The sequence below is a fragment of the Prosopis cineraria genome, unplaced genomic scaffold, assembly GCF_029017545.1.
Source record: "Prosopis cineraria cultivar Desert tree isolate PC_DT_omini unplaced genomic scaffold, ASM2901754v1 PC1, whole genome shotgun sequence".
In the NCBI taxonomy this organism is placed as follows: Eukaryota; Viridiplantae; Streptophyta; class Magnoliopsida; order Fabales; family Fabaceae; genus Prosopis; species Prosopis cineraria.
The window spans coordinates 49,504,205-49,530,615 of NW_026555332.1; the positions used below are offsets into that span (position 1 = coordinate 49,504,205).

General features: G+C 30.7%; 1 protein-coding gene and 1 long non-coding RNA gene across 2 annotated transcripts; both read left to right on the top strand.

Annotated features, from left to right (window-relative positions):
- Positions 1 to 8,461: 8,461 nt before the first annotated feature.
- LOC129289140 (dirigent protein 22-like) lies at positions 8,462 to 9,453 on the top strand. Its single transcript, XM_054925951.1, has 2 exons — positions 8,462 to 9,096; positions 9,192 to 9,453. The coding sequence occupies exon 1, from the start codon at positions 8,512 to 8,514 to the stop codon at positions 9,085 to 9,087; it is 576 nt and encodes a 191-aa protein (XP_054781926.1). The 5' UTR covers positions 8,462 to 8,511; the 3' UTR covers positions 9,088 to 9,096; positions 9,192 to 9,453.
- Positions 9,454 to 16,498: 7,045 nt separating this feature from the next.
- On the top strand, positions 16,499 to 20,880 carry LOC129313040 (uncharacterized). Its single transcript, XR_008593836.1, has 2 exons — positions 16,499 to 16,619; positions 16,720 to 20,880. It is a non-coding gene; the product is annotated as an uncharacterized LOC129313040 (long non-coding RNA).
- The last annotated feature ends 5,531 nt before the right edge of the window (positions 20,881 to 26,411 follow it).

Genomic DNA, 26,411 nt, shown 5'->3' on the forward strand with positions numbered 1-26,411 from the left:
GCATTTCGCTGACCAAAGTAGGACTAAAGCGGGACAAATTAAGCCACTTCTACTTTTACCTTCATGACAACCAGAGCAAACCCAATCGAACAGCCATGAGAGTGGCGAAGGCTCTAACCACCGACGCTTTAAAGATGCAATCTAAAGCAATGATGATGATGACAACCCCTTGATGGAGGGGCCAGAGCTGAGTTCGAGGACGAGGAGAAGAGCACAAGGAAATACGCATTTGCATCACAGAGCGAGTTGGCATATTTGATGGCGTTGACCTTCCATTTCAACGATGGCAAATACAATGGAAGCAATTTGAGCATTTTGGGGCATGATGCCGTGGCTTCAAATGTGACAGAAATGCCAATTGTGGGTGCAAATGGGCTTTTCCGGTTTGCCTATGGCCATGCTTACACCCACACTCACATCTTCAATTTTACAACGGGGAATGCTGCCGTGGACTATAATGTCTATGTCTATCTCACACACACATGCTCACACATGTGTACATCCTACTTTGTTATCCTCCCTTCTTTCTCTTCTCATCTTAAGATTTCAACTTTAAAGCACGGATTCGTGTATTGCAATCCTCCTTGTTGGAGGGTTGATTAATAAAAAATTAAAGGAAGGAATCCGTCTATATTGCAGACAGTGTTAGAGAAGGACATGTGCTTTATATACATCTTGTTTGACTCCTCGATTACTAGGACATTTTGTTTGTGGCAGTGACCAAGAATTGTTGCTACAGGATGCAAAACCGTTGCATATAAGTACAGGCATGTGGAACTTGCCCGCGTTACCTATAGTCTAAGAAAATAATTTTTTTTCATATTTTAGGTCACAAATTATAAAATCATTCCCTATAGTAAGACAATAGGCAAGGTCTTGAGGTGCTAAAATGAGTAATAGTTTTTGCCTATTGCATAGTATATAAGCACAGACAATACTTAAGAATTGTTGTAAAAACACTAAATAGTTAAATTTTATATTTCTTTCTTCAATTGGGATTTGAACCCTGATTCACCTAAAATGATGAAATAACTTTAATCACTATTCTAACACGACTTTTTAGTTATTATAATGCAAAAATATTATACACGCACGTGTGAGAAGATAACTGTTCAATTAAATTTTAAATTTTTTTAATTTTAAGAAAATAAAAATAAACAAACAAATAAAATAATATAGATAAGTTATCAAAATGAAAATATTTTTTTGTTAGTAGAAAGCTGTAGGCAACAATTGTTAAATGTTACCAAAAACAAGATTTATAAGCAATATTTATCTTTTTGTTGCAATAGAAAACAATTTTAAAATGTTGTCATGAAAGTATCATTATAGGTAGTGATCTTTTATGTTGTCTATATGACAATTTTATCATCATAACACTTTAAAACTATTGCCTGTTATACTTTAGAAAACAATTTTCAAACATTACCAAGCATTTATTGTTTAAAGCAGGTATTAATAGCAACACACAAAAACTATTCCATGTATGTACATTAGGCAACACTCTCAGAATTATTATAACTAAAATTGTTACTTGAAACAAAAAATGTCTTAATCGATTGTAATTTTTCTGAGTCCATGTCTTTTTTCCCCCTTTTTGCCAGTGAAACAGTTTCTTGTCATTCAAGAAATAAAACATTAAGCACAAAGTTGACCAACACCTTTATAACTATAAATGCATGCAAAGAATTGTAAGGAAAATGGCAGGTTAAGAACCCGGTTCATAAAACTCACCCTCATGTTGCAGGGCTTAACAAACTAACATCACCTGCCTTATAGATTCTGGCATCCAGGAGATCCGAACCGGATTTTTTTTTTTGTTTGGGGGGGGGGGATTCTCATCAAGCCATACTCAGTCAGCCCAGTCACACCAACAATAGAGAAGCCTGTTCATTTTCCTCCTGTTTATTTCGTATCACGTGCCGAAGAAGAAGGAAAGAAAAGAAAAGAGTGATATCTCCACTTGCGTTGGCAAATACAACAAAGGGTGTGTTTGGATTTTAATTGGAAAAAATTGATTATTAAAATGTGATGGTGTTTGGATAAATTTTCAAAAATTGATTATGATATTGATTTTTCAAAATGGAACAAATTTTAGCTTATTCCAAATGGAGTTTTGCAAACTAAATGAAATTTGGGAAAATTGGGGTGTTTGGATAAAAATTTTTAAAACCATAATTTTAAACCCAAAATTAATTTTAAAAGGGTATCCAAACAGGCCCAAAGTAAAGACCTCCCGTCTCAGAAAATTGTTTCTAGATATGTGTTTCAAACCCAGGCCCATCGTTGCTAAAGTTGGGCCCAACCCAATGTCATGTGATGGAAACGCCCAAGTAGGATCAGCCTTTTGAACTCCATAAGCTCAGTGACCATAGCCGTTCCCCGTTTGACACGTAGATGGAAGATGCAACTCTCTCCTCATAACACATCGATGCAAAACTATCGAGGTAGTTATCGACAAAATAACAACCTGGAGCTGTAACACGCGGGCAATTCTCACCAACGACGTCACTGCTGTTGGCAGGTGCACACGCCACCGTCTCTTCTGCATTGCCTATAGCGCGCCATTTTCCGGATTCGACCCTTGACAAGCTGACATATACGCTGTCAGTCGCACGGGTCATGGCGTCATAGTCAACCTTGATCCTGCCTTAATAAAATTAATACAGCATGAGTTTTGTATACAAAAATGTTCAGACTGAAAATCCAATATATAGCAAAAAATGACCGAATTGCGTTTAAATTCACAAAAATACTACAGATGGAAATCTTGGACCTTGAGACTGCGAGAGGATTTGCTTTGAACTCCTCTGCTGTCTCCGATGATGGCGGCTGATTCCCTCACTGTTGCTGTTCTGCTTTTTGTTGATTTGTTGTTGCTTTCCTGTTTGTTTTGTGCTTTTGCTTTTGCTTTGCTGTAGCTTCGCTTTGTTCTTTTGCGCTGTTTTTGCACGTTTTTCGGTTTCTAAGTTTGGAATGAAAGTATTTGTTGGCCAAAAAAAAAAAGACTAGAGAGATTTGCTTCCTCTAAATTAAACATTTTTCGAGTTTCATTAAAATCATGAAAATATTGTGTGTGTGTGTGTAACAGGAAAAACTGTTTCAAGGCAATGATCAGATAATGTTCTTGAACTGTATAAAAAATTTGGGTGAAAGTTTTATGAATGACATGATTTTAAAAAGTTACGCACTTTTTGTATAGTTTAAATTTAAAAATCAAGATATTAATTTAATTTAATTCAAAAAATCGTTTTCATGATATCTTGTTGCGAAAAATCCATATAATTGGCTGAATTTTTCTGAGTTTTTTAAATTGAATAATTAATATATGGATCAAGTATACATTTAACCATTTAACTTTACACAGTATTTTATTTTAATCTCTTAAATTTATAAAGAATTTTTTTAGTATTTTAATCCTAAAAATATTATTTTTATTCTAACAAATTTTTCTATTAAACTTTCAAGTATTAACAAAATATTATCAAATGTTGATGTATTAAATTTATTTTTTTTAAAATAGCAATGACTGATACAAAAAAGAATCACATGAAACCAGTGATATTAAGGTTAAATAACTAAAAAAATATTCCTTTCATTTAAAAATATAAGATATTTTTAACTGAATATTATCCCTTAATAAATTAATTAATTTTTTAAACTAACCCTATCTTTTTATATTTATTCTTGTTAAACACTCTACAATAAATATAAAGTCACTATAAATATGCCTTACATTTTTTAACATCCAACTCTTTAAAAAATGACTTATGTTTTTTAATAGAGGGAGTACTTTATAAACTTAAAAGACTAGATTAAAATTTTATATAAAATTATAGGACTAAAAATATAATTTAATCTCAATATATTAATACAAGCTATGTTTTTAATGTGAATAATTTATTTCTCAAATTTTAGACTTCCTCTGATTTCATGTACAAGGTACTTTCTAAAAATAGAAACTTATCCAATTTATAAGGTGCAATGGTTATAGTCGAAATATTAAATGATATTCCATTTTTATTTCTATAACTTAAACAGCATTTTTATAACTTGAAAATGGTATGATGAGATTGCACAAAATACATAAATAAAATAATAAGAGTATAATTAAAATATTTTTAATGTCTTAAAATAAATAGAATAATTCAACAACTTGTTTTGATCTATCGATATATATGTGTGTAAAGCATATTGTTGTACTGTTGATTTACATATTATCATTACCGTACATCTACAATTTGTTGACGAGTAACAATTTTTTTAAAAAAATATTTTTTTTGTCAAAATGTCGTGGGTTTCGTAGTAAAATAAATAAATAGTAGGTATAAGATTTATAGTAAAGATGATAAGTATGAGATACATTATTTGTTGCTTGTATTTTGTATGTGCATAAAATAATAAATTGTACTATAAAATACAAAGTTAAATAACAAGAATTTTTTATTTTTTAAATTTTAATTTATACGAGAATGACATATTTAGAAATAATAACTTATTTTTTATATTTTTAATATAGACATGTAAAAAAATTATATATATAATTGTTAATATTTAAATCCTCTAAAGTTAATATCTATAAATCTATGTGCCTTTTTAAGAAAGAAATAAAAAATTTTATATTTTATGAAAAATGATAAAATGAAAAAAAATTTAAAATAGAAAATTTCGTTGAAATTTATGGATATCAACTTTGATGATTGTACATCCAATTTGTAATATACCAGGGATATTATTTATGTTTTCAATAGAGAAAAAATTTAAAATATAACCATTTATTTAAATTTTAGTTTATGTACAATAATACACAAATTTCAAAGTTTAACTTATAAAATGTAATTTTATTTCAGAATAAAAAAATATAGAGTAGAATATATTGTTGTTTAAATTTTAATTTATGTGAGAATAACGTATCACAAGATAACAAACTTTTTATTATATTTTTCATATACGCAAAAATAACAAATTATAAAATAATACACCTGAAAATAAAAATAATTGTTGTCGATGTTCTTAATATGTGTAAGAAGACAAATTTACTATTGATATATACCAGCACACTATAACTTGGGAATCTATTGAAAATATTACAATCATGTACTTCAAATTTAATCTTACGAGGTTGATGAATTTATTTTTCATTGCACACCTCCTAGTTCTAAACTTTTTCTAGTCGTTGTTTTTACTATTATAAGCATATATGTGATTAATAAATAGTATTATAATGTTGGTTATTATACTTGCTTGATTTAAAATCACTGTTCATGTATTTTTGGACCGTTGGCTATAATTATGATTTGTAAATATTATTATAAAATATATTATAGTGTACGTGTCATTATAACATATGTTTTTTAACAATGCATGGACCAAAAAATTCTTAAAGAAAATAAGCTAATTTTATTTTGCATGGTATGCTCAATTAAAAAATTTACTCTCTCCATTAAAAAATGTTAAGGAGTTAGATGTTTAAAAATGTAGGATATTTTTAGTCTTTTGAAATGTAATCATTTTTTTTAAGTGCCTATATTAATAATGACTTTATATTTATTATAGAGTATTTAATAGAAATAAATATGAAAAGATAGAGTTAGTTTGAAAATAAGTAACTATTTTATTAAGAAATAAAATTTAATTAAAAATGTCCTCTATTTTTAAATAGATAAAATATAATTTTTAATATGCATGAAGGTACTAGATTGTAAAATAGGGATTTTTGCTTAGAAACTCAGTCAGAGTAAATAGCGATAATCTGATAATATCTGCCAGACAATAATTTTTTCCTTCGATTAATTATGGGATTGAACTTTACATGAAATTTATTCTTTAAAATAATTTCAAAGTTTCTCCTTGCATCAATTGAAGGAATAACACAAATATAGGTGCTGCCTTCTTAAATCCATCATGGGAGCAACATATTTTAAAATAAAAACAAATTAATATTTATATTTTTAATATATTTGGGAAAAAAATTCTAAAATAGAATACATATTTTTAAAACTTAAATTCAAAGATATTACAAGTACACGGAAAAAGATTATTTTAAAGTTTTCATTTTTTTTATTTTATACTTACCCTTTAAATGATAAAAATCCTTACAAATACTTAACAATATCTTAAATAAATTTGTACAATTCCCACATGCAAGTAAAAAAATATTGCACGCGTCAAAATCTAGCTAGCACAAACAATACTTGAAACGTGGTTCGAAGGGCCCCACAGCCAGCGTTACCACCCGACTGTTACTATTCCTTCTTCAAGGCTTCAACTGAACGGCGGATTGAATTTGGATTCAAAGTACCCCGTCAAACAAGGTCTTTCGACCTCCTTGCTTCCACTTATGTACTGTTTTCTCCTCCTCCCCTTTTTTCGGGGGCTCCTTCTTCACTCTCCTTTAAACACTACCCGCTGATAAAAAAAAAAAAAAACGAATCGTGCAAGTTCTTGCCGGTGATTACACAAATTCTATGACTTATTATACGACACGCTTAAATGTTTTGATTATCTACCCAATAACCTTCGTTTGTTTATCTGATATTCTTGTTATGACTTCTTGCCTTCTTCCACGCAATCCGCATTTTCAAGTCCTCCTTCTTTGACGCCCCAGTCTGCATCTTTGGTTGACTCATCCTTCTCTTTCTTTTTACCCTTTGTCTATGACTGCACTGCTGTCGCTTTGAGTTACAAATAAAGTTAGAAATAAAAACCGAACTTGATGGATCATCTATTTAATTATAAGAGTTTGAATTTAAAAAATATTATTTTTTTTAAAAAATTAGGTTTTGAAGCCCAGTTTCGATAGGCGGAAAAAAAAAAAGGTTTGGGCTTCCTTTTTAGGCCACTTTTCATTTTAATTTTAAAAAAATAAAATATTTTATTTTTAAATTAAATTTCAACTTTAATATATATGTTTATATTTTGAGATTTTATTTTCTATTATGTATTTTTAATTTTTTATATTATAATTTGTATTTTAAAAATATATAAAATCTTATAATTAAAATTTTTAATTTTTAAAAAATTTAAAAATAAAAAATAATAACAAAGGATTTATGAGCTCAACCCTAAGTCTTTTAAATAAAGATTGAGTTTTAAAAATTAAATTTTTTTAAAAAATTTAGTTTAAAAACTGAATTTCTATGAGTCAAATCTGCCTGTTTCTTACCCCTAGCTACAAGCTTCTCATCCCATGCCCTCACCCCCCACCCAAAAAAAATGTTTTTTATGTTTTTTTTGACCTTGACCTGCAACTGTTACTGGATAGAAACAAACCCTCTCCAGTTATATAATCACGTCTGCAGGAAAAAAGAACACACGCACACATAATTAATAGTTTAATACACAATTATGCGACGACTGGAATTAATTAAAAAATATATTTTTGTCATTTGCAAGTTTTTTTTTGTCCGTGCAGTTTATTTACAAGTTTTAGTCTTAACTCTTAACAAACAAGTAGCAGCAGACAGCAGATCAGCGGATGTGAGGATGCCTCCCCCCAGGGCCCTGGCATATATATTATTTCATTGATATTTCGTTCTTTTAGATGTGCATAGGCCCACAAGTACGTGCATGATGCCTGTAAATTTATCCCATTTATTCGGCATAAAATGTTTTCCTTCGTTGCACTGATGCCTAGAAATTAAATCACCGCCATTTATATTTGTCTTGATTTATCTACAGGAAAACTTATTTTGGCGCTACCCGAAATCAAAATCAAAGCATTCCATTTTCACTCGAGTCTAATTTTCATTCGCACGTGGTCAGATGAGGTCTGGGTGATTTTTAAAGAAATAGCCCTTTATTTATTTATTTATTGGTCAATAACGTTGACAATGTAAATCCAAGTCGTTAATGATACTTTCCAATTACGCCAAAGGTCTCCGCTCTATGATTGGTATAAAATTTTAAGGTTTTAAAAATTGAAATGATCATTAAATCAAACTAATTATTGATTCATGATTTATTAGTTTAATTGTGACTAAATCGATTGATATTAAGTTAATATATTTTTAATTTATATATATCATAATTAAATAAGAAATACATGTAAATATTTATATTTTTTAAAAAATATTAATAAATGTTTGGTAAAATAATTTATTATTGATAACTATATAATTAATATTAATTGTTTTTGGATGTTCTTTGTTTTAATTAATTTTTAAATTTTTAATTAATTTAGCTTGATTTTTAAGGTAATCGATCCAATTTTTAACTAGTCTTTTTGGTTATTGATTGGTTCTCCTGTAGCCAGTAATTTAGAATCAACCAAATAAAATTAAGAGCCGATTTTTAATTCAATTATTGAATTAATTAGTTCAGTTTGATTTTTAAAACATTAATAAAATCTCATACTCTCATTCCATTTCAATTTCAATATTCTATATACCACGTAGATTCTGGTAAAATACACACACACTCTCACATCCACACACCGTATAGATTTATCCCATTTCGAAGAAGAAATAAATAGAAGAAATCTTCATCAAGACTTTCGGAAAAACTCCAACAATGGCGAGAAAACTCTCCACGCTCCTCAGTTGCCTCGCTCTTATTTTCCTCTCTGCATCCCTCATCGCCGCAAAACCCACCGGTTTCTTTCGGACTCTCTCTCCATCTTCATTTGGCCTCCGTAAGGAGAAGCTGAGCCACCTTCACTTCTACTTCCACGACATCGTCAGCGGACGGAACCCCACCGCCGTGAAGGTGGCGGAGGCCCTCATGACCAACACCTCCTTGACGGCGTTCGGAATGGTGGCGATGGTGGATGACCCGTTGACGACGGGGCCGGAGCGGGTGTCGAAGCTGGTGGGTAAGGCCCAGGGAATATACGCGTCGGCGGCCCAAGACGAGGTGGGGCTGTTGATGGTGATGAACTTTGCGTTCATGGAAGGGAAGTATAATGGTAGTACTCTGAGCTTGTTGGGACGGAACAAGGTTTTCAGTACGGTTCGCGAGATGCCGATCGTCGGCGGTAGTGGGCTTTTCCGGTTCGCTCGTGGCTACGCTCAGGCCAAGACCCACACCTTTGATCTCAAAACCGGCGACGCCGTCGTGGAATACAATGTCTACGTACTCCATTATTGATGGTTCCTGGTATTTAACTTTTCCTTTTCTCTTTTAGCTCAGAGACCACCTCTCCGATTAGTAATCCTTGTCCCTTCTGTCTTGTTCTCTCTTTTCTCTTTTAGTAAACTGGCGGTCCTTGCCTTGGGGTTCTCCTTGACGGTGGATCAGGATTCTCCGCACTAATATCGCATGAAGTTTCTAGAGACATACAAATTATTCCTTTCCTTTCTAGTTTCGCTCGAAATTATTTCAAATGTTTCTAGTACATTGTGTGTTTTTCCTTTTTTGGTACTTTGTTGCCAATGTTTGCTTGCTAGACGTGTGGTCCTTGGCCTCCAGAACAAAATATATGCAAATTCAACAGTTCACTACTGTTTCTCTGCAGTTACCGGATACATGCATAGTATATTTGTGTTGAGAATTATCTCTGTATTTTAATTTTAGGGAATCATCAATATATAACATGAAACAAAAGTTAATTAACATCATTTTCTTGGAACTGGGTGCAAACGTTTTAACTGTTTCATATATCCCCTTTTATGTTTGTACTTTGCAGGCAGTTGGATAAAAATTATAGACCTGGAGTTTTTTAGATTTCAAATGCTCTGTATCTCAAATTTTGGCTTGATTTTTAGGACTGCAAATACATATTTAATTAATGTTATGATGATTCACGAGATGAATGTGAATGGATTGTTATGAACTGTCCAAACATGACGAGATGCGAAGGCCCCGGATGTTCTTTCTAGGTGAGGCAGACTCATCTGAGAAGCAAAAAGGAAAATTGACTTTGAACTAGACTATCAATGAAATTATATTTTAACTAAGTGGGTTATTATTTTAATTTTTAGGCCGGGCAACTTTTCGGGTTATCTCGTGATACAACACAACGATTTTTTTTTTTTTTGGTTCATTTTCTTCTCCTTTTTGTTTCTCTTTTCTCTTTCTTGTTGGCGTTGATGTAGTTCACTCGTCGCGACTTGTAAATGACACGCTATGAACATAATGCTGTCATAAATTTTGCATTTTATATCAATATCGACTATCCAGGTTGATTATGTTGAATTGTATTTCCAGGTTAAATGTATTGATATGTAACATAGAAATTGTTTTGACAATTGCACAGATAAATTATTGTAATTTGATATCTACGGTATGACATAGATCATTTTATGAAAGTGTGATATCATGCTACCATCGGGGTTAGGTCTAGTAAAAAAAATCATTTTCTCATAAGATGAGGAATCAAAGTTTAAATTTTTATTAAAAGATGAATTCATATTTAATATTCGATTGTACTTTAAATATCATTGCATTTAATAAATATCATTGCATTTAATAGAAGGAAATATATGAGCAATCAAGAAAGAAAGTGCAATGCTAATTATTTTTAATATTATGATGAAAAAAATAATCTTTAAGATTTTTACTACTCCTGAAAAGGTGAGCTATAAGTTTTAAATTACAAATTTTCTAAAAAGGAATAAATATTAGCAAAAGAGTTAATAGATTGATTTAGAACCATAGCTGGTGCGGATAGAATGTCATTTTGCTGGACAATAATTTTAAAGAAGAAAGCGGGGATAGAATGTCGTTTTTATGTTATCTTTCTTCGCCCAGGTTGCGCTTTTAGAAAAAAGATTTGATCTCTAATTCTTTGATATCAGGATTCTCCTTTATAGTAATGATGATAAAAGAAGACCGTTTCCAAATTTGCTTTATGTTATATATTTCTTGTTGTCGCTACTGCTTATCGTTGAAATTCGAGGTGCAATGGTTTATTTGACGATGGGTTAGCTATTCTTTCACTCTCAATGGAAAGTAATAATTCAATAACTTGGCACGGTACTCAAATGGAATTGGTTGATGAGAACCACGCGTCAGCCACCAGTGGACAGCATGGCTGCGGATACGCTGAGGCTCACTTCATCATTTTAATAAAATACATGTTGAATATTTTTTGATCTGGTAAAGCGCTATTGTATTTCTATGTTCTTATTTCACAATTAATTCTGAAATTCTTTCTATGTTCTTATTTCAAAATTAATTCTGAAATTCTTTTTAATATATTATAGACTATGATCGTCAATTTGACATTAATTATTTGATATTGGAAAACAATATTGAATGATTGCATTCATGATAATCTTGGTCATGTGATTAGATATTTATAATCTTTGTTTAGAATAAATGAAAATAAATCATGGCTGAAGCGTGAGAGATTAAATAATTGATTTTTAATATAAAAATATTGGTAAAAAATAAGCATATAATTAATATGATTATATTGAGAAGGCAAACACTTTAGAAGAAGGTCAAGATTGGTTGGTTTAAAAAGTCTCATAAGAGATTAAGGTATTGAAAATAATAAAGAGATCTCAAAAAGTAATATCACAACTGAAAAAATAAAATTAAAAATATAAAGTTGTTGATAATAATTTTGATAATAATATCACATAATTAGATGAGAATTTTGTATACAATTTTTTTATGAAAAGTAGATAAAAAAAGATTGGCCAAATGAAAAAAAAATTGGATGTGAGTAAAATCATATTCATTCTCAATGTGTGAAAATCACGGTTATATAGTGAAAATACCTTAAGTGTAAAGTTACTGTGAGATAAAATGAAAATTTATGTGAAAATAAAAATTTTCACAAAAATATAACGATAATTAAATATATTATCATGTGGTGGATTTTTGTATACATCATTTGTTTAGTAATACATAAAATTGAAATATGGTGTGCATCTATTGAATATTATTATAGTTTATGCACATTACTTGCTAAACAATGAAATTTACATGATAATCCTTAAAGGACTTCAAATGCTAGGAGCATAAAAAAAAAATCCCAAGAAAATCATTTAACATATACATGTGTGAGTTCTTAAGCTTGTACGGATTAAGATGGTTTAAGAATATGCACGCATTGTCTTTGCAAATATGAATTGAAAATGAAAGGTTTTGATCAAAAGAACTTGAGAATGAGAATTTGATTTCAAATTTATGTTCAATTTGCTGATTAAGTATTTAATAGCTAGTGGTTATGAAATTATTATGCTACATTTATTTTGTCCGCAAGACCATACTAATTTGATTGGTCCTAGAGTATCATATATTTCATGAATATTTATACAGTTGGTTAATACTGTATATGATATAATGTTGTTAGCAAGGCTAAGTTTCTGGTGAACAAATAGATATTAAAAGAGATATATGATATTATAAGAAAAGTATTATATCTTGACGATGTGTTAATTTTTTTTTCAAAAATTATATATATGATGACAATGTAGCTAATATGATTCAACCACAAGCAATATATGTTTTGAAAAATGTCGACAGCAGTTACATTTGAGAAATCAGCACATTATCTTAAAATATAGTGATTTAAAAGTGATGTTGTCATCAAGGGAGTAATATGTGTTGCACTCTTTCTTCATAACTAAGTTTTTGTCTCATTAAGTCTTCTTAGTAAGATTTTTAAAGAGGAAGTGTTAGATAACATATAGCTGAATTATATACTCTTTTCTCCTACTAGATTTTTATTTTATTGAGTTTTTCTTGATTGAAATTTTTAACAAAACACATTCTCATTTAATGATATCCAGGGAAAGTATTATGAATATTAAAAGTGTGAATGTCCATTTCTCTCACCTTTTCATCTTCTCTCATGAAAGTCTTACCACCACAAGTATTGACTATCCTTTTGTTTGTTATTATTATTTGTGTAACCCTTAATGCAAGATCATCTCTATAAATATGATGAATTATTTGTATTAAAATATACAATAATCCACAAGAAATTATCTATGCTCTTACATCAATTTCTTCTTCATATTTCTTATTTTCTATTTGATTAATTTCATAACATAATGCTCTTTTTTATCCATAAATTGTTTTTTCAAGTTATTTCTCACGAGTGATTCACTCTTTTTTTTTATGCAGATTTTTTTTTTCTTTTTACGCAGATTGAGTCATGGGAATTTGTGAGGGCCATGAGTAATTTACTCTAATGCTCCCTTTTTTCATACATTGTTTCATTTTAAGATCCCAGTAGCACTTTATTTATCTTCCTTAATTGAATTGGCTTTAACAATTTGAAAACTATGAATTAAACTGAACCTTTTCAAAACATTTTGAAAGATATTATTTTTTTTCTCATTGTTTTTATTGGTATCTTTTCAAAAATTTAATGCGCAGGGGTTAAAAACTAGCTTTTTTAGGAAGCAGTTAACGTTTAACGGAAGGGGACGGACTGTTCCGACGGACAATGTCCCAAGATACAGAGTCTAGACACTTAAACAATGACTGGGCATCTTAAGCCCGGAAAAAAAAAAAAAACAATGACCGAGCAACAACCCCACGGAAAAATACTGAATAATGAATATGCACAGATAATATTCCCAGCCAATTAGAATTGGAAAAAATACCTTCCGTACCCTCTAATTTTAATATGAAGTCTCAGTTTAGTAATTTAATTCTATAAATACTTTTTTCAGTTTTTTTAAGTCTAGTATTTTTAGCATCAAATGATATTTTTTTTGTTTTTAATGGAAACAAACAGGAATGAAAAGAAAGCACTAACTGCCTAAGCTGTCATCAAACAGCCTAACATTCATTACTATCAGAAAAAATAAAACGCAACACAGTGGGTGTGGGGGACGCCAGCACCACAAGATCTGCTGCTACGAGTGCTGGTTATATTTTATCAATATTTAATATTATCTAGTCAACATTTAAAAGTTTAATATGAACCTTTATTTTTAATAAAACTAACAATATTATTAAAATTACAGAACAAAAAACATGCTTTCCAAAATAAAGATATTAAAATAAAATTTTATATAAGGTTAAATAATTAAATATATATTTTGCTGTTAAAAGTTAACTAGTATGCACCCCATGCATATAAGTTAATTAACAAAATGTATATAAAATAACATTAGTTGATTAGATAATACAGACACACACATATTAGTATTCCATGTATATATAGATAGATAATTAGACATAAAAATGGTCGAGTACTCTAAATAATTAAATGTATCTAAAAAAAGGGACCATGGAATGAGAAATTGTTAGATCATGGATTATAAAATTAACAAAATGAAGGAATGAGAATAAATTAGGTTATAAATAAAATTCTACATGACTTCACGTATAAGTTAAAACAATAGAAGATAATTAGAAACTGGTGTGCTAGATAGTGGAAATGACTGTGTAAAATTTGCTATAATCACTTGTAATAATGTTAGAAGATAAATAAGAGCACTTCAAAACTCATGAGAATTAAACAAATACAACATATAAGACAATATGCATCTAAAAATTAAGTTAAATTCATATTCAAATTTACCTTTCTCACACGAGACAGCTTTGGTATACATTATGAAATATTGTTATTGCCTTGTACAATATCTCACTCTCACATATAAGGTTATTAAATTTATGAGTTTAAATAAATTCATGATAAGAATGTAAATTCGTATTGTAAACTCAAATCTTAAACTCGTAAGGTTTAATTTTATTAATAAATAACAATTAAAAAATTATTATTAAATAATTACAATATAAAATATGAATGTATTTTGATTTAAATATATTTAAAATATAAATAATATAAATTAATAAATTATCATACAAAACATAGAAATTTTAAAACAAGAAAACTTATTTGTGGTATTTTTGTTTTTTTATTAATATTAGTTTTTTCATTTTAAGAACTTTTTTCTTTGAACCAGGTTATATAACTTTTGTAAATTAAATTTTTCTCAGTAGATACTTAACTCGCTTAACTTAAAAAAAATTTATAAGTTTAACAAGTTTACATTTAATTCAAGTTTATAAATTAGTTGACATGATTTTATATAGTTAAAGATATAAAATAATAACTCAGATGTAAATTCATAAGTTTAATCAAATTTGTATCTAATCAAAATTTATTAGTGAATTTGCATGATTTTATAAGTTAAAAACATAAAAATATTAAGTTTGTAGAGTTAACTTGAGAGTTTGACAACTATATTCACACACGCATATTGTTATTATAGTTTTGAAGATAATCAAATAATATTATTGAAATGGATCAAATGTAAAGATTAATTATCATTAATTTTAAAAGTATTCAAATGATAACATACAACCTCATAGAGTAGACGTGTGAGGCGTGCAAGTTGTGAGTGAAACCACCCTGGAGAGCATCATAAGCATGTCTCAAATTGACCTAGGTATATATCATTTATAGGATTGAAGACTTCACTAGCTTGCATTATTTGAAACCTGATCAAAATCACGTGAGAGAATATTTCGAAACAGGGGAAGCAATTTTGATCAATTTTAGACATGACGTTGATATTATTTTTTAAAAAAATATTTTTAAGAATTAATGGTAACGCGGTTAGTCTAGAATTACAGTATTTTATAAAATGCTTAGGTATCAAACTTGGAAAAGCGCTTGTTATTTTTATATTATATATATAATAGATTTTTTTTTTCTAGGCTGAAAATAAAGGTGATTTGAGAAAATTTTAATTAAAGGTTAAAGATGAAACTTAAGTATTAATGAATTAAAAAAAAAACTTCCAGTTCAATTCAAGTAGGTCGAAGTGGAAATAATTTCAATGGTGAAAAGGTTAAAATACCTTTCACTGTTAATTTTATCTTATATGTAAAATTATTAATTGTTGATTTTTTTCTTCATTTGTCAATTTTCAATATGAATTATAAATTATATAACCTGATTTGTTAATAATCATGCAATACTTGAACATTATTTATTCAATTATAAGTAATAATATCAGTTTTTAATTTCCTAATTTTATTTGTTAATTTTTGAATATCAATTATAAATCATTGACAGGTCTTATAATTTATAATTAATATTAATAAATTAATAAGTAAAATTAGTAAATTAATAAATGATCTTGTTTCATATTTAACAAACTAATGTAATTTAAAACTTATATTGATAAATTAATAAGTAAAATAAAAAATTAACAATTAATGATCACGTATCTCACACAAAATTAACAAGTGAATAATATTTTAATTTTTGAACTTTTAAAATTATTTTGACTTTAATTCTTTAAACTGAATTGAATTTTTTTTTAAAACTCACTAACAATTACTCTTTTTGATCTTTATTATAGGATATTTTTAACTATTTCACATATATTAAGAACACTTAGTTTTTTTTTCTCAATATAATAGAAAAAGTGAGATGTACTTTTATTTTTACTTTTAGCTTTGAATACCAATATATTTATATTAAATATTTTTATATTAATTAAGAATGGATAAAATTAAAAAAATAATTTAATTATTATAAAGTATCTTATATTTTAAATAAAAATTTATTTTTAAAAAATATTTTATAAATAGGAACGGATGGAGTCATGGAGAAAGCTGTAAGCATAATCCTTAGGCGAAATTCTCCAGTCATGTATGGCACTCCTTAAGTTGGGCTAGTCATATGCAAAGAACGAGCCCAACGCCTGTCATCGCACGCAACCTCAAGGAGAACGGTGGCCGAAAAAAAAAAACAAGTTGAGCAGCTCCCCTTCAGGCTTCGATCTTCTCGCCACCTTGGTTGGCTGTCATTCGCGAACTGCTTTGCTAATGCTGTTGTTGATCTTGTCGATTCAGGACAAAGGCTCTGGGGGAAAAAAAAGGACAAAGGCGAATGGACGTTCACTTTCCCCGTGATCTTCTGCCTACACGGTCACACGCTTTCCGGTGCTATTGTTGATGTTATTGAAATCAGAAATTCTGATACTTAGAATACCCTACATACGCGGTTTTAGTGGTTGCTCTCCATTTTTTTGTGCTCTCATTTTAATACGTTGGTTCGGGTATCGGTCAAGTGCTTTGTTAGAGCTGGCAATTTTTATTTATCAGAAAAGAAGTCTAGTGGCTGGTTACCAGGGGTACAGAGCTGCAAGGAAATAAGTTCTGTACGGGAGACAACAGGATAGAAATGCATTTAAATTTATTTCCGAGCGCAACAAAGTCACGACTAATAGCATAACCAGAGTTCGTGGTTTTAATACCGCGTCAGGGGAAGCGCAAATGGACTCAGTTATTCGAATGCTTAGCGCAATTCATATCTTTAACCTTTAATAAGGTATGATCTGTTTCTTTTGTTTTCAGCTTCTATTATCTATGCTGGGGTTCTTATAATTCGTTTTCCTATTTTGCGTTCCTTTACAATTACTGAGAACTGTTGATGCGCAGCCGGCATCTTTCGCATGATTCGTTGTCCTTCAAGTTTTCAAACACTTAGTGGGGTGAGTTGTGCATTAGAACTTTTTCACATCCTCGAGCTTACCAGTCATTGTCTCTTCTTTTATCACTGCTTCCTCCTGTGCTAATTTTGTTTCGTTGCTAGTGCTGTGTTTGGAAGTAATTACTGTACTTGCTGATTTATTAAGCTTACACAAGGGCCTCATAATTTCAGTATCCATTATGTTATCTTGATTTCATTCCTGTGAGCTGTGAATTAATTTTTTTTAATGCCCCTCCAGAAATTCTGATATTACTGGCTGCTATTTGAAGGTATTTGATTCAACGAGATTTATTTTTTTTTAAAGTACGGAATCTTTAGTGTCTCATTCTTTGTTGATGGTAGTCTCTATATAATGGCCTAAAATCAATTTTTAACTGTAGAGTGAATGAACAAATTGGTCTTACCCTATCCTCGATTTCTATGTTTTAGAGTTCCCTATACAATTTACAAAAAAGGAAAATTATCTTTACAGAATGTTGGATTGGCCTTTCCACCATTAAAGGAACTAAGAAGTGAAATGACAGTAATTATCAATCTGTCTGATTGGAGTTTTTTGGGTGAGGATTTTTGCATCAAGTTTGGCTAGTGGGTTCCCTTATTCCCGACATTTTCAGTTGAGTCATAGGAGAGATATAGGTCCTTGTTATTTTCTCATAGCAGTTTTTCTTTTGGTTATTTGTTTGTGTATGGTCTGGCTCTAAGAATTGTCATTATGGTTTTTCGTCCAATTTCTCTTCCGGCTGTCTTTATAAGCCATGATTGCATCGATTTTCAAGAAAATCAGAATTTTTGTACTAGAGTTCAGACGTTTCCTGTTTATTTGCATTAATCATGTGAGGCCATATTATCTTGGCATGACAATGGACTATGTTAATAAATTTTTGTTTGCTTTCTAGTCCTTCATGTTCTAGGCTTTAACTGTGCAAATGAAAATCAAATGCCTAGTTGGCTATGTCATAGTTTGTAGTAAGTTACATGAGGCTTCTGCAAGATGATGACATTACAAAGATTATTCCTGCATTAGTGTTGAAGTGTGTATCCAAATGTTAGGGTCATAAATAGTCATATGATGAATTGAAACCATCTAAGTGTTTTGTTAGTGAACTTTTTCATGGTAACATCCTATTTTGCTGCCTCAAGTGCATCACGTTATCAAATCTCATTTCTTACTTGACATGTTGAACAAAATATTCTTGGACTCAACGAAAGAGACTTAGACAGTGGGCAGTTGCTCATATAGGGTAAATTCTATGCCATTACATGTATCTATCATCTTGAAGATAATTCTTTGGTGTATTTTGCACCAAGTTTAAATAGTAGTCAGTGATGATGTCTTATCATGTTATTGTTGTTGTCTTGATTGGGACCTCATTCATGATAAGGTCACATCTTTTGGGACTTATTTATAGTACACGTTCATCTCTTACTTGACATATTGAACAGAATATTCTTGGACTCAACAAAAGAGACTTAAACAATGAGCAGTTGCGCATATAGGGTAAATTTTATCCCTTTAGATGCACCTATCATTTTGAAGATGATTCTTTATTGTATTTTGCACCAGGTTGAAGTGATCTTCAGTAATGATATCTCATCATATTATTGCTGTTGACTTGCTTTTCCTTATTCATTTGGTGGGCATAGCTTGGGTGAGTCAATAATATACATCAGTTGTCTTGTGAGTCATATGCTTGGATGTTGTAATAGATATTCTCATCCTAATATGTTCTCATGTAGGGGTTTGGTCTTATAATATCTCTGATATGTAAGCCTTAACTTAAAAAAATAGACACATTTATGGTTTGTTGCTGAAATTTTTAATATTTCACCAACATCGTATTTAATATTCCAAAGCAAGTTGTCTATTGCTCATACACTATCAAGCTCGCTGTGTTCCTTAATTGTCATTTCTAAAATTGTCAAGAGTCCTCCTCCTCTCCAATGGAGGATGCTAAGCAGTTTCACCTTCCATGCTCGCGGTCTTCTCATTATGTAAAATTTATTTGGTAAATTTCGTAAAGTTTTAATGGAGTCTTTGACCTCATTCTTGCTTCTTTACATTGTTGTTTAAATTGAATGATCATGATTTGTGAAAAGCAAAAGTGATACCGGCGTCAAGTTATGAAAATTTCATAGCATGTTGTCTATAGTTTTTCTTGAGATTTGTGCCTCAACGTCACTTTTTAAAATTATTCTTGTTGAGTGATTTAATTCTCATGGAGTAGTTCTAAACAAAATATATTGTTGAAATGGACCTTGAGTGGTGTGAAGGGAGATCCTGTCCATTCTTTGCAAAAAATGTCTTTTGGGGTTTTGTTGAAATGTATAGAAGGTGGAGGGTGAGGGTTCTTGTGACATGAGGAAATGACGACTTGAGGAGTTGACAAACCAATTGTTTCTACTCAAGGAATTTCTCACAGATTATCAGGTGGTCTATAGCAATTCTTGGATTGCTTATGCAGTATGCACTATCGAGCTCTGTGCATTCCTTTGTTGTTATTTCTAAAACTGTCAAGAGATCTTGTCCTCTCCTATCTAAGCAACACATTACTACCCTGGAGGATGCCATGGTTTAAGATTTGGCGGTTTCACCTTCCATGCTCACAATCTACATTCTCATTCTTGGTTTGCTTTTTTATTTAAATTGAATGATTCATGTTTTGTGTGGAGTGAATGCGATACTGTGTTGAAAACTTCTAAAAATTCATGGTATACTATCTATTGTTTTTCTTGAGATTTTTGCCTTATCCTCACTTTTCGATGTTATTCCTATAGATTGATTTAATTCTTGTGGAGTAGTTCCAAACAAAATGTCTGGCTGAAATAGACCTCAAGGGTGTGAAGGGAGATCCAGTCTTATCTATGCGATTGACTTCTTTTGGGTTTTGATGATATGATTAGAGGGTGGAGGGTGAGGGTTCTTGTGACATGAGGAAATGGCAATTCGAACAGGTGACGAGCCAATTGTTTTTACTCTTGGGATTTCTCATGGATTACTGGATGGTCCATAGCAGTTCTTGGATTGGTCATGTACCATCAAGCTCTGTGCATTGCTTTATTGTCATTTCTAAAACTGTCAAGAGACCTCATCCTCTCCTATCTAAGCAACGTATCACTACCTTGGAGGATGTTATAGTTTAAGATTTAGAACTCATCCTACAAAAATTTCATCCAATACTATCTTTAATTTTTCTTTAGATTTACACCTCATCCTCATTTGTTATTGTTGTTCTTATCGAGTGATTTAATTCTTGGGGACAGATGAATGTAAATTGCTTTAGCTCCATACAAAATGTTTGGCTGAAATGGACTGAGTGGTTTGATGGAATTTCTCATCTTATCTATGATGAAATGTATGGATTGTAGAGGGTGAATGTTGTTATGACTTGAGGAAATGGCGTTCAAGTAGTTGATGAACCGATTATTCCTACTTTAGGGAAATCTCACAAATTAGCAGCTTGCCTCTAGCACTTCTTGGATGGCTTATGAAATAAATAGCTTTGTGCATTCCCTTATTATGATTTCCAAAGCTTTCAAGAGACCTCATTATCTCCTATCGATACAGTGCATCTCATTCTCCAAGGATGCATTAGTTTATGATTTTGTGGTTTCACCTTCAATGCTTTTGGACTTATTATTTGGTCAAATATTCATGGCAAATTTTTTATATTTTTACTGGAGTATTAGACCTTGTCCTTGCTTCTTTGTGCTGTTTATATTGAGTGATTCTTGTTTCGTGTGGTGTGAATGTGATACAAAGTTAATAACTTATGAAAATTTCATGGCATATGTCTATAGTTATAATTGTTGTGGAGATTTAGTCGTCCTCGCTTGTTATTTTATTTCATTTTTTATTTTTTGTATTGAATGATTTAATTCTCGTGGAGATTTGAATGTGAATGGCTATTAGCTCCATACAAAATATCAAGCTGAATTTGACCTTGAGGGATGTGAAGGGAGATCCCGCCTTGTCATATTAAATAATGTCTTTTGAGGTTTTAATGAAAATTCTTGCGGGGAGGTGAATGTGAATTGCTATTAGCTCCATACAAAATGTTGTGCTGAAATTGACCATAAGTTGTGTGAAAGGAGATCCTGCCTTATCAATCAAAATTATGTTTGTTGTGGTTTTGATAAAATGTATAGAAGGCAGAGGGTGGGGGTTCTTTTGATATGAGGAAATGATCATTTGAGTCAATGATGAACTTTTTATTCATGCACAAGGGAATTCTCTTCTATTATCAGGCAGCCCATAACAATTCTTGGTAGTTAAAACATCCACCTCTTAGTAACTTCCTTGATGTGATCTGCTCCCTGATATTTTTTTTATGACTGCTCCTTCATCCCTCTCTTCTCTTTGTTGTTGTTAAAGATTTTTGAAATTTTCTGCAAAATAATAAAAGGACCAATTTGTTGGGGACATCTCCTTTTTCCGTCTTCATTATCAACAAACGATTGGAGACAATAGAATTGGCTCAAGAGAAAACACTTAATTATTAGGAGTTGGGTTAGCATTTCATTCTTTTTTTCTGTTTTAATTTTTTTTCAATCTTGCTCTAATTGGATTTTGTTGTGCCGCTTTTGTGTTTAAATTGATGGGTTTGATAATCTAATCATGAATCTTCTGACTTCTGCTGGAAATTATGTACGAGTTGTTGAGGGGTTTCGCTTTTCTGACATATAGTGCATGTTAATTTTGAACTGACGATCGGTGTTCATTGTTTTTTATACCCGAAATTATATCTATCTTATGTGGTTTGAACTTTGAATTGACTAAGATTATATATATACCATTATCTAGAGCCTTCTTGTCTTCATTTTTTTTTTATATTGCTTTCCTTGCAATTTTTAGCAATCTCTCTGTTTGTTTAGGCTAGCTTCCCCTATCTATAATTTGGGTTGTAATAACATCTGGGATCAAATGCATGCGCTCATTTTGTGTTCGACGATAGATGTCATCTGTAGATGGACATAGACATAATGTGCCACGTGTGCGATCGGCTGTAGCCTGAGGATGGCCTCTTCCCTCTCTGTTATTGTCTGCGACCAAATACGGCCTTCCTTGCGTCCGGCGTCGAATGCTAGTCAAGGCTTAGACTCCCCTCTGGTGATGTCTGCGTACGAACACACCCTTTGGGTCCATGTCTATGGACGGACATGCCCAATTCTCCCCCATTTTTTTTTCTAAATATTTTTCTCATTTCAAAGTTTTCTAAACCTCAATTGATGCCCTTAATAGATTCTAAGCCTTAAATTTCCCTTCTAAATCTCAAAATTAAGTATAATTAATTCATTACCTGATAATTGAAATCATGGATGCTGCAAGGATGCCTTAATTCCAAAGATTATTTTACCTCAATGAAAGGAACATATGATTTTAAAATTTCTGGTTGCAACTTGGTGTTGCTTCTAATTACTTCAATTTATAACTGTCAATTAATTTCAAATATCTGGAAGAAAAAATAAAGGGAAGGCTATACCCTTTGCAAGAAAGCAAAGGGTGTGAAATTCTTAAAACAAGACAGCGGCGTGAAAAGTTTATTTGTTTATATAAATGTGTTTTAAAATTCTTGATGTTATTATTTGTGATAGTGCTTTGGAATTGATTGGCGATGAACGTGAGTGGTTGAATAACTTTTTAGCAGGCATTATTTCTACTGTAAAACTAACACTATAAGTTTGTGTCAATGAGTTGTAATTGTCGAGCATTAATAGTTATTGCAAAGAACAAAAGCATGTTTGGATTTGAATAAATCAGAACGCTAAAAGGTGCAACGCCCTCCCCTCCTTAACAAGAACTGAAACTTTGAATAGTAAAAGCATGGATATATATCTGCGACCAACCAAAAAAAAAAAAAAAAGCATGGATGTATATAATGTGCTAATGACTGCCGCAGGATAAAGTTAGTGATCGATCATGTAAAGTGAAAAGGTAAATTTGGTATATCATTTGAGTTATACTTGCTTTAACTTTGTATCTTTTGTCCTCCTTTTCTTGTTCGTGACGAGTTTATTTTATCCTATAGAACAACAATGCAAATAGGATAACTCTTAAGATCGAATTCTACCCAAAAGTAATGATAATAATCTTTAAGAATGGGGTCTCTTGAAGTAACTTGGACTATTCAAAACCTCTATTCCAGACAGAGTGATCTATGCATAGAAGGCTAAATTGGATGAAGCGGGAGAACTGGGGAGATTGTGTTAGGCATAAAATGTGTAACAATCACATCCAGTTACGGATCTGACTGGGGAGATTGCCTGGTAACTCTGACCTTTCTTCTCTTACAATCACATCCAGTTACGGATCAACCTTGACCAACTAGACCTGAACGTTATGTGCCTAATCAAAGCGAAATTCAATGGATAAGAAATAACATCGACCCACTAGTGGTCCTTGTGTTCAGACCGAAGCACGGGTGGATGAGCCGCTCCAAAGACTTGGTGAGCAGTGACGTGATATTTCTAGGGGCTGGGTTACATTCTTAATTAATGAGAGTTGGAAAGTAAGAGAAGTGATATGAATTGGTAGATAGTTTTGACAAGACCAAGCAAGCATTTGGGTCTACAGGGCATTCTGGCGTTTGTTACGACATTGTTAACCAACAACCCTCCAATAGGAGAGGAATAGGATATAAAAGGAAGGTGTATGTTTTTGTGTTCAAAAATTTCAAGGTTTGCTTAATAAGGTTACTGTGTAACTATAAACTGTCGACCTCGTTTACAAACTTTATTGAGGTGTGGGCCGATATTTCTTAAATTCCACTGTTCTTTCCCTCTCTCTGAGCAAGTAGGAGGAAGAAGAGGTGGTCCTAATTATTACGTGTCTAGTGTCTATTGTCTCTCCCTCTTCATTGTGTCCCTTTGTTATCTTTGCTCCTCACATGCGCTTTATGTGTTACATTTACTTGCGGGGCCCTCTATTGTTGGGTTGACGTTAACACTGGCAGTATTTCGGGATTGTCTTTTATTTCTCTCTCTTGCCCTTTTTATTTTTTCGGCGGGCATTTTTCACATTCGGATTCAATTTCTCGATCGAGTTTTATCTTTTTCAATTATTTGAACGAAAGGCAGATTATATCTTGAAACCCGGTAATGAGTTTGAGAAAAGCAGCTATTCCATGTCGGGAACTGAGTAATGAATCCACGTTACGTCTGGCGGAGGTGGTAGGGTTTCAATTTCTTTTTTAGACCCTTCGAACTATCATTTGAAGTTGAGTGTAGGTATATGAATATATGCTATCATTATCCAGGCGGAGCCGTATTGTGGAAGGGACCAATCCAAACTCGATGTAGAGACAATTATAAAAAATTTGTGGCACGAGTTTTAGTATTTTATATTCTTTTAGTATTATTTATAAGTTACTTTTAACATGTTTTATCATTATTAAATTTTAAAATTTATTAACTTTATTTTAAAATTTAATAAGTTTTTAATTTTGCTTCTATTAAATATGCATACTTTATTAATATGTTTTCTCTCTCAAATATTTAATGAAGGTAAAAAAGATAATTTATTATAAAAATTTAATAGCGTGATTTATAAATAAAATTAAAAAAATTTCTTTCTACCCTATAAATAGAGTTAGAGTATATATCTATGTTCCTGAAAACTTGAGTAACTAACTTTAAGTTTTTCTCCATTCAATTTTGAATATAAGAGTTGAAAGAGCTTATTTGATATTAAATATATAAGATTTCGATATCCTTCGCCTTCTTTGTTTTTTATTTTCTTCGAACTATCGGTAAATGAACGTGATACTTTAATGTACAATTAGTAAGGGTTAATTTCAATATAAATAATTAATATGGGGTATTTTAAGAAAACAATACACATTTTTTTATTAATAACTAATTTAACTAATTCGTTTTAATTTGTGTGAATCAATTGTCTGGTTATTACATTTAGGTTTGAAATACTCCCCCAGTTTTTTAATATAAGAGAAATTACCGACATGTATCTTTTTGTTTATGTTTATAAGTAAAACTATAAATTTCAAGAACCATTTATTACATTTTTTTAATTGTCTCTTATAAAGTCAATATTTATTTTCACTAAATAAATGTTTTATTAATAATGATAATTTACTCTATATTTTTTAATTTCAAATGCAATTATTATACTTAACTAACTTCTTAGATTGTATAAATTAGTTCATTTTTTTTATGCTTGAAAAAGAAGGGAGCAATATTTTGCGCCTTTGCTGGGGTTTAAAATTTTCCACTGCCGAACCATCTTGGCTTGGCAAATTTATGGTTTTAAATTTGGCAAGTGATCTAAATTTAATCACTCAATTAGTCTCTCGATTATGATCATTGAAATTTATTAGTATTTGAAAATTATTAAAATATATTTTTTTAAAAAATTCAAAGTAATCATTACGATCAAACGTTGTCTCCTTCAAAAGTTTTAGATTTGATATTTTTTAAATATTATATGATAAAATAGTCTCAGTTCAATTAAATTGAACTATATTCAATTGTGCTACATGTAAGATACTTGTTAAGTAAATAAACTTAGACTGCTAACTATATTCAAATCCCAAATTTATGCAGCTTATTTTTAGTTGTACGTTGGTGTATCACAGTATTTTTTAACACTGCTTGTTTTTTAAAAAATTATTTTTTATATACAATAAGGATCTGAATAATATCGCCTACACTCCATTTTCTTTTCTTTTTCTTTTTTTTGTTTTGGGGCCAGTCGCCTGCACTCCATTTCACTCTCATCTTCTCAGCTAACCTTGTGTGGTTATGCTTCTCCTCTTATCTTTTTTCACTCAACTATTTAAATTCCATTCAAATATTTTTACTCTCTTTAATTTGTGTTCTGCTCTTCTTTCTATTTTTTTTTTAAGTCCACATCATTCCAAGTTATTATCTATGCCATGCGTTTTATGTAAAAACGAAAAAGAACCTACAACTTTACAATTAAATATATTTCATGTGATGATTGAAATCATTTGGAAAATTTATTAGCATGTCATTTATTTATTTAAAAATGTATCAATAACAACAATATGCAAAATTATATTTAAGTCTAATATATCCT